Below are 12,893 nucleotides of genomic sequence, written 5' to 3'. Positions count from 1 at the left end.
TTTACAACCAAAAATAATCAGCAGTTTTTGCATCTTATAATTTTTTCATTTTATATGTCTTTAAATAATTGCATGCATTTTGCATCTTAATGGCATACTAAAAAAGGCAGTTTTCAGCATGCAATAGAATGTCATCTCCACCACATATTTTTCTATTTCTGTCTTTTATGTTCAAATCATGTTCCCATGCTTGAGGCCTGGATAAATGGGCTTTGGTTATTAAGTCTAGTAATTCATTATTTTACAGCCAATTATATGGCATACCCCATCCAGCCCTTGATAGCAGCTGCAGTTCTGCAATCACAGGCACATCATGCCAGCAACTTCCCTGGATACTGGTACTGAGGTATTGGAATTACACATCCCAGTGCATCCAGGCACTTAGAAATGTGCTTAATTTTAAACTTGTGGGTAGTCTCATGGAAGCCCTGTGCTCTTAAATTCTATGCTGGGTGATACCATAGTTTCTTGTATAATATCAGATGTAGAGGACATCTGATATCAACATTTTACAAATTCCTGAATTTACCTTTAATTTAAAAAAAGCTGGAGTTAGATGTGTTTCACTTCAACATTTCCATATTTCCTTCCTCACTGGGACCCCATTATACATTTCTGTAATGGGACCAGTTATCTTTCTCCAGCTGTTCTGGCATTCACTTAAAAATGTGAAGTCAGCATCTTTGCTGATTTGTTTTGCTCCTGCAAATACGTCATTGATTTTTTTTTTCCTGCTCTAGTCTTGGAAGCTGTGTTTCAGCATTTCAGTCTGCAGTGTGGTTTTTCACAATAAGTCACTCAACATAGTGTACTATATTTCAGGCCTCTCAGATTTTCTGAGACTGGAGGAGGCTTCCAAAATGCTTAGAAAGATGATGAAGTCAGTAGGAAAATGATTGTACCTCTTGTTTCCTTTTATACCCTTCAGCATTTCCAGAGCATGAAGAAAAAAAATTTTGGAATCCCAGTGACACTCAGTCAAACTTTTGAGAATCATCAGAGCCATTTATTTATCATCAGAAGATTTCTTGACGTGACTTTCTTCTCCTTTACATAAATTCTTGATGAATGGGCTACCCTTAGACCCCTACCCTTAGACCGATGCCTAATGAAGGGTATTTGTGCTCAAAAGCTTACAATTAAATAATTTTTTTGCAAAAAATCTTGTTGGTCTAATAAAAAATATCACCTCTACCATGAGCCTTGATTGCCTTTTCCTCTAGACCAATACAGCTACAACCTGGATACCTGACACATGGAAGATCTAGAATTTTAGTCGATTTTTAAATGAAATCTTTACAATTTCCCAAGCAGGAAGCAACTGTGACCACCTGAAACCTGAGACACTGCTCCTGCCTTGGTTCAGGGTAATTTACATCATAACAGAGCCTCACAAGAGAGCTGAGAGACTCCTTACCAGCTAAACTTCCTGCCCAAAGGTGCCTTCCATCTATTGACTCCTGTGTGAAATCTCATGAAATATGAACTTTCATTTCTACCCAGGAGAACTTGTACAATTTTTTCTCTGATGCCTGATGAAGGGTGTTTGTACCCAAAAGCTTTAAATTAAAGATTTTTATTTTGCAAAAATCTTGTTGGTCTAATAAAAAAGTATCACCTCTACCATGAGCCCTGATTCCTTTTTCCTCTAGACCAATCTGCCTACAACCTGGATATCTACCAACTTGTGCCTGATTATACCTAGCTTTACTGATCTTCAAATTTAAACAGTTATATGCCTAATGGTGCAACTGGTAACTCATTGAAAATGAGTACCTAAGCTCCAGGAAAGGAATTGGTCTTTCAAGTCTCCCAAATTTACAGATCTACTAAGACTGACTCCTATCATTTGCAATTCAGTCATTATCTTCATAGGTCAAGGAATTGATTTTTTTAAAGGAAAACTTTTCTGATTTCCTCAGTCTGCAGGCCCCTCAAACGAAACACTGCTTGTTCCTTTTCCCCAACATGCCACCATTCACAAGAGCATTTATTTGAAAGCATTTGAAACAAATAAAAAGGAAATATTTCTGCTTTGATTAAAAAATATCTTGTAGAACTCATTGCTAGGGACTTACCTAAGTCACAGCAAGACAACAGGTTTTTCATGGCCTGTTCAGCACATGCAGAGCCAATTTCACGGTGGCCTCGCCACTGGTGGGCGGAGGGGCCCTGGTAGTCCCACCCCTCACCACTGATAGACAGAGGGCACCTTCACTCAGTCTACATCACTACTGCTGTTTTTCCCCCATCTCTCACTACTGATTGGCAGAGGGTGCCTTCACTATAAGGTTTGGGGGGGGGGGGTTGATTTCATGGGAAATCGTAGCCATTTGCAGTCCCCTGGTGATCACAGAGAATGCTGTTTTTCACAGTTTCTCTGAAGTGCACAAAACTACAATTTAGGCAGGTCCCTACTCATTGCCACAAGATATCATTATAGCCAAATGCTTGGTGGGCTTAAAAAATTTGGAAAGTGAAAATATCAAGAGATTCATTTGGATTTTAAAAAATTGATAAGCATATAAGCCTTCCTTTCTCTAGGCATATGGCAGACTTTAACTGATGTGAATTAGAAAGAAATTTCTTCATGGGCGAAGTATTTCTTAATGGGCCTACTTTCGAGTGTTCGAAGCTTTTCCTGAAGCATCTATTCAGTGGTCACTTTCAGAACCAGCATATGAGACTAGATAGATCACTGGTTAAAAACTGATATGGCATTTCTTATGTTCATTTGCAGCCTCTTTCCAAACACTGAATTATTTGAATTTCATGAGTGCATGACTTTGGGTTTTTTTAATAGTATAGCATGTCTCATGGGATGTATGTGCTCTAGAATCTAGATGATTTTATAAACAAATGTATGAAAATAATAGGCACAATCATTCTCAAAAAAAAAAAAAGGCTCAGTTAGGCTCCGGAGCGGTGAGAGATGCGCGGGTGAAGCCCGCTGTGCCCCTGCTCCCCCGAAGCCCCCCAGACACCCCTTCAGCACCCACAGAGCCCCCCGCCGACCCCCAGCACAGCTGGAGGTAAGCAGGCTCATGGTGGGAAGGGGTTAACTCCTCGCTCCCTGGGAGGAGGCCGCTGCCTGCTGCCGGCCGGGTCAAGCCCCTGCCCAGGACCCTACTTGGCCCAGTCCCCCAGGGAGCCACGCGACCAGGCTGCGTAAACAGGTGCTAGAGTTAGCGCGGAGTTCATGCAGGAGGGGGCATGGGAGGGCACGAGACCCTGCCTGCAACCCCCGAGAGTAGTCAGTCCCAGCCGTAGCCAGCCTACCAGAGGCATGACACGGATGGGCACGCGCCGCACCCCGAGGGTCCCCTCGGGCTCTGCAGCCCCCCCCCATCGGGCACCTCAGAGACGGCCACCCAGACGGAGCCCATGGTTCCGGGCTCCACGCGGACGGAGCCCCTGGCTCTTGGCTGCGGGGGCTGCCTGTCCCTTTTTCAGGCTCTGGGGCCTGGGAGCATGGCCACCTCCCCTTGCGGGGTCTGCTCCCTACTGAGGTCTCTGGCGCGCCAGCTGGAGGAGCTCCAGGCCACAGTCCAGAGACTGCATGCCATCAGGGACTGCGAGCAGGAGACAGACTCCTACTGCCAGGCCCTTCTCCCCCGGGAGCTGCAGGGGAGAGCACCGTCTCCCTCCACGACTAAGGAGGACTCTGGGACCTCCCGCTCTGCCCAGTCAGGGGCATGGACCAAGGTGGTCAAGGGCCCCAAGGCCCGCCGCACCAAGGCCCCTCCCTTGCCGGAGCTTAGCAACAGGTTCGCACCTCTTGCAGCCCCAGCAGAGCCTGCTCAATTGCCAGCTCCCGCAGGCAACCCAGGCTCAACCACAGCTACTGGCCCTGCTCTCCCCATGTCAAAGTGAAAGGTGTTTGTTGTGGGAGACTCCATCCTGCAGGGCACTGAGGGTGCAATCTGCCGCCCCGACCCCTTAGCCCGGGAAGTCTGCTGCTTCCCGGGGGCCCGCATCCGAGACATTGCGGAGAGGATCCCGCAGCTCCTCCGGCCCACAGACCACTACCCCATGCTCCTTATTCACGTGGGCACCAATGACACGGCTCGGAGCACCCCCAGCCAGGTCATGAGGCGCTACAAGGAGTTCGGAGTGGAGCTTAGGGGTCTGGGAGCTCAGGTGGTGTTTTCGTCGATCCTCCCAGTCTCGGGCTATGGGCTAAGGAGGGAGAGGAGGATCCACGCAGTGAACCAAAGACTGCGGAGCTGGTGTCATCGGGAAGGCTTTGGCTTCCATGACCACAACCCACTCTTTGGCGAGAGAGGCAGCGAGCTGCTGGGAAGAGATGGCCTCCACCTCTCTCCCCTGGGGAGGAGGCTCTTCTCAGCCAGGCTGGCTGACCTGCTCCACCGGGCTTTAAACTAAGCCCGCTGGGGGATGGGGGGACTACTGCCACTGCTGGCCCGCTGAGTGACCCTTGCAAAGCCAGCAGACCAAGGCACTTAAGGGAGCCCAGCCCTGGCACAATCTGTGGGCAAGGCAAGAGCCCCTAAGGGCACACTTGCCTGCCTGTACACTAATGCCAGGAGCCTGGGTAACAAGCAGAAGGAGCTTGTCCTCCTGCTCAGTGCAAAGAATTATGACGTCATTGGGATAACGGAGACCTGGTGGGACTCCACCCATGACTGGACCACGGGTATAGAGGGCTATACCCTGTACAGGAGGGATCGTGTTGACAAAAGGGGCGGGGGTGTAGCTCTCTATGTCAAGGAAAGCTACATGTCCCTGCAAGCTGATGTTGGCGACCAGCATGGACAGCTAGAGACCCTCTGGGTAAAAATTCGTGGGGAATACGGCACAGGGGACACAACGGTGGGAGTCTACTGCAGACCTCCCACTCAAAGTCCTGAGCTTGACCAGGAGTTCGCCCGGGAACTGACTGAGGCCGCTTGCTCCAGGACCTTGGTTGTCATGGGTGACTTCAATTACCCGGACATCTCATGGGAAGATCACTCAGCCAAATCCGAGCCATCGCAAAGCTTTCTCTCATGCATGGATGACCTCTACCTGACTCAAGAAGTCTATGGGCCAACGAGAGGCAAAGTGCTGCTCGACCTGGTACTGGCTACGGGGGACGACCTAATTGGTGACCTAGTGATCGATGGGAAGCTGGATGACAGTGACCACGAGCTGATCACCTTCACCATCCGCCGTAAAGCTGGCAAGTCAGTCAGCAACACAGAAGTCCTTGACTTCAGAAAAGCCGACTTTGACAAGCTCAAGAGTCTTGTCTGTCAGGCCCTCAGGAACCGTGACCCCAGGGAGATGGGAGTTCAAGAAGAGTGGTTGCTTCTCAAGGAAGCGATCCTCAATGCACAAGCTAAATCTATTCCAACACGGTGGAAAGGCAGCAAGAAGGCACGGCAGCCCTCCTGGCTCTCTAGGGACCTAGCAGACCTCCTGTGGCTAAAAAGGAAAGCCTACAAAGGATGGAGGATGGGATTCACCTCCAAGGAGGATTACTCCACGCTGGTCCGGTCCTGCAGGGAGCAAACCAGGAAAGCCAAGGCTGCAACTGAACTCCAACTAGCTTCAAGCATCAAGGACAACAAAAAGTCCTTTTTCAGATATGTGGGAAGCCGGAGGAAAAGCAAGGGCAATGTTGGACCCCTGCTAAACCAGATGGGGCAACTGACAACTGACGCCCAGGAAAAAGCCAACCTATTAAATAGGTACTTTGCGTCAGTCTTTCATCAGTCCCATGGGACGCCCATGCCTGCTATGGGACAGGGAGATCCGGGTGATGGGGATCCCCTACCCTCCATAAATGCTGACCTCGTGAAGGAACATCTTGAGAAGCTGGATACCTTCAAGTCAGCCGGCCCTGACAATCTGCACCCCAGGGTACTCAAGGAGCTGGCAGGCGTCATAGCCCAGCCCCTGGCACGGATCTTTGAAAACTCCTGGCGCTTTGGTGTAGTGCCTGAAGACTGGAAGAAGGCCAATGTGGTGCCGATCTTCAAGAAAGGGAGGAGAGTGGATCCGGCTAACTACAGGCCCATTAGCCTGACTTCTATCCTGGGGAAGATTTTAGAAAAGTTTATTAAGGAGGCCATCCTTGATGGACTGGCCCAGGCTAACATCCTAAGGGATAGCCAGCACGGGTTTGTTGCGGGTAGGTCTTGTTTGACCAATCTCATTTCCTTCTATGACCAGGTGACCTATCACCTGGACAAGGGAGAAGAGATTGATGTCATATAACTTGACTTCAAAAAAGCTTTTGATCTGGTATCCCACGATCACCTCTTGGCCAAACTGCCCAGTTGTGGCCTTGGCTCCACCACGATCCGCTGACTGGGAAACTGGCTCTGTGGTCGGACCCAGAGGGTTGTAATCGATGGCAGTCACTCATCGTGGTGCCCTGTGACCAGTGGGGTCCCTCAAGGCTCTGTCCTGGGACCCATCCTGTTCAACATCTTCATTAATGATGTGGACATTGGAGTCAGGAGTGGACTGGCCAAGTCCGCCGATGACACCAAACTTTGGGGCAAAGCATCCACGCCAGAAGATAGGTGGGTGATCCAGGCTGACCTGGACAAGCTCAGCAAATGGGCAGACGAGAACCTCATGGTGTTTAACACCGAAAAATGCAAGGTTCTCCACCTTGGGAGGAAAAACCTGCAGCATCCTTATAGGCTCGGCAGTGCTACATTGGATAGTACTAGAGAAGAAAGAGACTTGGGGGTCATCATTGACCACAAGATGAATATGAGCCTCCAATGCGATGCTGAGGCTAGTAAAGCGACCAAAACGCTGGCTTGCATGCATAGATGCTTCTCGAGCAAATCCCGGGACGTCATTCTCCCCTTGTACTTGGCCTTGGTGAGGACTGGAGTACTGTGTCCAGTTTTGGGCTCCACAATTCAAAAAGGATGTGGAGAAGCTTGAGAGAGTCCAGAGAAGAGCCACGCGCATGATCAGAGGTCAGGAAAACAGATCTTACGATGACAGGCTGAGAGCCATGGGACTCTTTAGCCTGGAAAAGCGTAGGCTCAGGGGTGATCTGATGGCCACCTATAAGTTTATCAGGGGTGACCACCAGGATCTGGGGGAACGTTTGTTCACCAGAGCGCCCCAAGGGTTGACGAGGTCGAACGGTCACAAACTCCTGCAAGACCGTTTCAGGCTGGACATAAGAAAGAATTTCTTTACTGTCCGAGCCCCCAAGGTCTGGAACAGTCTGCCAGCGGAGGTGGTTCAAGCACCTACATTGAACACCTTCAGGAGTAAATTGGATGCTTATCTTGCTGGGATCCTATGACCCCAGCTGACTTCCTGCCCTTTGGGCAGGGGGCTGGACTTGATGATCTCCTGAGGTCCCTTCCAGCCCTGATGTCTATGAAATCTATGAAATCTGCTGAGTTATAAGGCTGGAAGATCAGCTCTGCAGGTACTTGCTCCTGGACACTGGATAGCACTCGTGTAATTTTACACAGAGTCATTCTGTTCCTCTTAATCTCATTTCAATTGATCTGGCTAAGCTGACTACAAATATATTAGACCGTTCATTAGTGCCCGTTGCAAAGCTTTCTTCCAGCTTTTTGCTCTTTTTTATGAGTCGGTTTTGCTATGATCCTTATCTAACTGTTTTACAGTTTTCACTGACATTTCCAATGATAGTAAAGCATCTTCCAGTTGCCCAGGAAGCATACTAGTGTTGGAAGAGTACTCTTCTGTACGTTAGGTTTAACTTTTTGTTCATGCTTCTGAAAGTATTTAGGGTGGAAATATCAAGTCCTTCTCTGTTTTTAAATGTTTTTCATGAAGCAAAGCGTTACTTAAGTGCAAAACTAATGTCCATACATAGAAGAAAACATTTCATCAGTCCTGATCATTAACTCAGACATTCAAGAACATCCAAGGTGTCTTAAAATTGGGTGTTGATGACACAGCCTCATCAGGCAGTGTGAATGCTGATTTTGGACCAGGTGTTGATGGGATGTGAGAAACAGAGTTCAGCTGTTGAAGATGGAGGAAATGTCACAGTAGGTAAATAATGAGATGGCATCAATGCTGAGGCAGCTGAAGATGGCATAACCCAAGAAGATAATTCATGTGCTGAATCAGGAGCAGATGTCAATAGGGACAGCTTATCTGAGCATTTGGATGCTGATTCTGTAACGTGTCGACGAGACAGACTTGTCAGACAGCCTGTTTGTGAAGTCCACTGTTGCCTGTATCAGTGATATGTTAGGGGGAGGTGACATTTTGCTGGAGGCAATGTGAGCTGAAGAAAAAATATTTTAATGGTTAAAACATACCAAATTTCAATTTTTGTGGGGAAAAAACTATGTTGGCAAATGGGATCTTTTATAAAAATGAAAACTTATTTGGGAAAGCCTTACTTTTCCTATTTAAAACAAACTGTGACAGGCTATAGATGTTCATAGCAGGTCTGCTCCTTCACCCTGTGAACTAGACCAGAGGGGTCTTGGGAGATAAATGAAGAGGACGGAGGTTTTCTCCTGACAGCATGCCACTAGGTCCTTCATGGAGATGCCTAGAAGCCTGCACAGAATAGCAGCCATCTCAGGCTATAGTTATACTTATGCTGCAATTTTTACTTCCAGATGAAGTCAGTGGAGTGAGAGAGGAAGTATGTGTTTGCAAGAGCATGATGGGGTAGGATTCCTCAGAAAGAAAATTATCTTTTGAAAAGAAAAGTAGCCAAAGAATGTCCATTTAACAGATTAAAAGTCAATCTAATGAACTACAAAGTTTCTCTTATTAACATAATCGCACAAAAGGATAGAAAGACAAAAAATAACCTTTAATGGTGTAAGGGAAGGCAACTCTTTATCTGAGTGAAATAAAGATAATGATCAAGTATCTAACAAATAAGGTATGGAGAAGATAGCAACATCTGCCCCTTTCATGCTTCCTTCCTCCTTTGGTTCTTTTTATACTTCTATAATTCATTCATTCTTCTTCCTCTTCTGCTTCCAACTGTTCCTTTGTCTCTTGCCCTGCTCTTTTCAGCCTCCCTTTGTCCCAAAGAAGAACAGTTTCAGACTATGGGTTCACCATGAACAGTTAATACAATTATACAAGGAGTTTGACAATGACTGCAAAAAACGATGTAAAAAAAGTGATATGGAGGGTCAATACCAAATCTTTCCCTTATTTGCACAGTACCTCTGTTTATACTTCCTCTCTTATATTTTCTGTAGAAACATAGGTCTCTGTGTCTGTAAAGCATTGTATGCATGAATGACACGTGCCCCTGGAGACTGGGGGGGTGTGGTGACTGCCCACAGGTGGCGGCAGTGGGGGTGCGGCAGCGGCAAATGAGGAATTCCTGTAGGTGGCCATGGCATTGTCAGTGACGAGTGGGGGGGTGACAAGCTCCAACCGGTGATTGGCAACCACCCACAGATGCTTCCTGCAGCAGTGGTGGCGGCCAGTGACGATTGGCAACTGCCCACAGATGCCACCGGCAATGTCGGCAGCGAGAAGTAGGGGTGGCGAGCAGCAATCTCCTGCAGTTGCAGCTGGGAGTGTCAGCAGCGCTTCTGTCAGGGTGTGTACCACTAATCTCAGGAGGTGCACCCCCTACACGTCACCAGTGATTGTATGGAATTATCTGTTTCAAATTCTGCTATTCCTTGTTTATTTTAAACAGATGCCTTAATGTTCAAGCCAACTTTTATGTTTTATCTGGTTAAATATGCAAGTGTTTCTGCCTACAGTTTTAGGATTATTACACCCACATTGATAACACATTTGTATGTAATAATAGTACTTGAAAGCAGATATATGCCAATTTACAAATTTTTGGATATTGGTATTAGATATTAGTCAGTGATATTAGAGCTTTGTCTCAGCACAATGGTGCCATCCCATGATGGGCATGCAGTTTGTATCAAGAGTATTTTGAAAGGCTAACACTGTATTTTGATTTTCTTTAGGAAATGCTATTAGGCCCATAGCCCTGCGAGCAGTGTCTGCTATAGCTTCTGCTCTTCCAGGATTTCCCATCTTAGCAACAGGAGGAATTGATTCTGCTGAGAGTGGGCTGCAGTTTCTCCACAGTGGTGCTTCTGTTCTACAGGTACTTGTTTTTCTTTACAAAGTTATGATCAATGATCTATTGAAGAACTGTAAGGTTATCTTTAAAAACTTATGATTTCACCTCAAAGTAGTAAAAAAAAAGAGGTATTACCACATTTGATTACCCTGCTGGAAAGAATGTGTGTCACAGGTTCCATGCCCATTACTAAAAGCCATGAAGATGGCCACGGGTATTGTTGACAACAGCTAACTTCATCAAAACCCAAGAAGTGATGATATGGGTGATATTAGATGGTTATCTCCAAAATTGTTGTGCTGGCTTTGGAAAAAGAATAATACTAGTACCTTTCCTTCCCGTCTAAAACATTCTTCCAATCTAAAGCGTTTTCCATTTGTCAAATGAATGAAGCCAATGGATTTCTGCTTTACAATGCATCCTGTACTCTCAGAGCACACTGGAGTCACAAGATTACCATGCCAGACAGAAGTGCCCTTGGTCACATCACACTGCTCAGCAGTAGACTGCATCCTGCACTGGAAGCAGTGCAGCCATTTGTGGCACCGCACCCAGGCACCACTAAGAGTTAGTGTATATATTTGCCTGGCTACAGCATTGTATAAACCTATTCACACTATTTCCAGATCAGGAGGTAGGCTGTATGGAGCTGCACTATGTGACTGAGGTTGCTACTTCTTGGCATGGTAAGTTTGCAGTGTAAACATGCCTTAGTTTCTCTGTTGTATCATATACGCTCTTTTGAGAGAGAGATCCTCTTCTTCATCCCTTGTCTTCTAGAGCACAAAGAGATTTCCAGTTAGATTTACTTTGGACCCACGTGGACTAACTTTGAAATAGCTGATCTTTATCTAGGCTTCAGTGCCCCTCAAGCAGTTTGTTTGGCATGAGTAAAGATAACAAGCTGTGACCCCATAACATTTTATCAGTATCACAGTCCATAGCTCAGGAATAAAATGTCAGAGTGTGTGCAGTAATTGGAATATTCAGCATGATGTTTTTTAAATATAAGGCATACAGGAACATGCTTTAGAATGGTCTTTAGATATATTTCATTCAAGTGAAGCATTGGTGACTTGTTACTGTAGTTATGTGAGGAACCATTGGCACTCTAGTCTCCTGCCTGCACTTATCACCTGTCTGAGCATTAGAGAGGTGTAGAGAGTGGGCAGTTACAGTGTTTCACTAATCTTGTGGTGTATAACATATGCTATGCATTTTTGGAAGTTTGGTGGAGTGTATAATGTGTCCTTCATCTGAATGGAAAGGTGATAAGATACAGCTTATGTTTGGAGGGGATGCTTGTATGCATCATGATTGTTATCAGTTCATTCTCAATGTTCACTTTGACTCCGAAGGCTGGAGAGAATATCATGGTCCAACTTTCTGATGCACACACACTGAGAACTAGTCTTACACTTTACTGTATTAACATTATCCTGTAATATGTCAAGCCTATCAGCTTTACTAATTCCACTTACTGTTTTCAGACTTCTGCAAGTCTGTTCCCTTTAAAGTTCTGCATAAGTGTGTCTCTTCTAAGAAGAATCCAGTCGATCTTAGTAGTTCATCCAGTATAAAATCTTATCTACAACAAAAGTGTGATCAGCAGAGAAGTGTTGTTGTTGGGGTTTTTGGAAGTACACTTTCATTTCATCACCACTAATTAGAACTGAGGGTGGATCATAAAAGTAAATAACTTTTCCTGAATTTTTGCTACTGAGCTGTTATATAATCTGAACTGCACTGTGGAATGATGTTTCCATTGTACTTAACTTTTTGAAATACAGGATAATAATACAGTTAGTTCACAGTGGCTGAAAGTTAAGACTTTAGTTAATGTACACTTATGTACTTTTTCTCTAATACAGATTGTGTAGGTGTCCATTTTTTATTTTTCAGTGTTTTTTTCCTTTGCGTGGGCTATTCCCTGAAGGTAACAGAAAGTTCTGAAATATAAGCAAATGCAGACATCCAAGTGAGTGTGAAATGGAGAGAACGTTGTTTCTGAGGTGTTCCTAATATTGAAGGATCATCGTTTGCTGAACCTAGAAAACATAGAATAATTGTTAATGATAATTAAGTTCTGGCTGATTGGAGTGATTCGAGTTCCATATGGAGCTGTCTGCCATAAAAGACTAGGATAGATGCCTGTCTTGTCTGCTTTAGAGAACATTGCAAGGCTCATCTCATTCCATCAGATTTTCCTCAGGGACAGTAACAAAACCCTCTTTTTGTCTCTCTCTTTCCATAATAAAATTACACCAGTTTAACTTAAATCAATTCAGAAACTGATTTAAATGGTTTGAGAACACATATTTTAATTTGAATTCAGTAAAGAATTCACTTAAACCAAATTACCATTGGCTCAGTCATGGGCAACTGGTACCTCCCGACTCTGGGGAGTCCCCCAGCAGTCGATCACAGGTCAATGGGAGGGAGGGGATCAAAGCCAGTGGTGAAAGTGGAAGTACACTTCCAGTTTTGCAGCTGGTACTTCCAGGGGCGCTTCCAGTGGCTGGCACTTCCAGTGTTTTAACCGAAACTGGAAGTGCACTTCTGGTTTCGTGGTTGGTGTTTCCAGGGGTTGCATGGCTGATCTCAGGAGGTGCACATGCACCCCCTACATGTTGCCATTGAACTCAATATAAACTGAAACAATATCTACCAAGGGGGTTGAACCAATTTAGCTAAACTACCTATAAAATAAACCTTTAGTAACATTGGTGCAAGTTTGAGAAAACGCACCAAAAAATGTCCTCTATCTAAAGAAAGAGAAGGAGAAAGAAAGGGAGAAAATATAGGTTCCACAACAGATGTGGGAGAATATTATCTGAGTATAACT

The 12,893-nt window shown here is 45.6% G+C and overlaps 1 protein-coding gene across 5 annotated transcripts in view; it reads left to right on the top strand.

Annotated features, from left to right (window-relative positions):
* The window catches only part of DPYD (dihydropyrimidine dehydrogenase), a 685,692-nt gene that overhangs the window by 573,918 nt on the left and 98,881 nt on the right, over window positions 1-12,893 (top strand). For all 5 annotated transcript variants that reach the window (XM_090050053.1, XM_090050052.1, XM_090050055.1 and 2 more), the window contains one exon: window positions 9,930-10,072. In XM_090050053.1, the coding sequence (XP_089906179.1) occupies window positions 9,930-10,072 (143 nt within the window). The remainder of the gene's footprint in view (window positions 1-9,929; window positions 10,073-12,893) is intronic.

This window comes from Crocodylus siamensis, chromosome 5 (genome assembly GCF_052110815.1).
Source record: "Crocodylus siamensis isolate JL-2025a chromosome 5, ASM5211081v1, whole genome shotgun sequence".
NCBI lineage: Eukaryota > Metazoa > Chordata > Crocodylia > Crocodylidae > Crocodylus > Crocodylus siamensis.
This window is presented reverse-complemented; position numbering and strand designations above follow the sequence as displayed.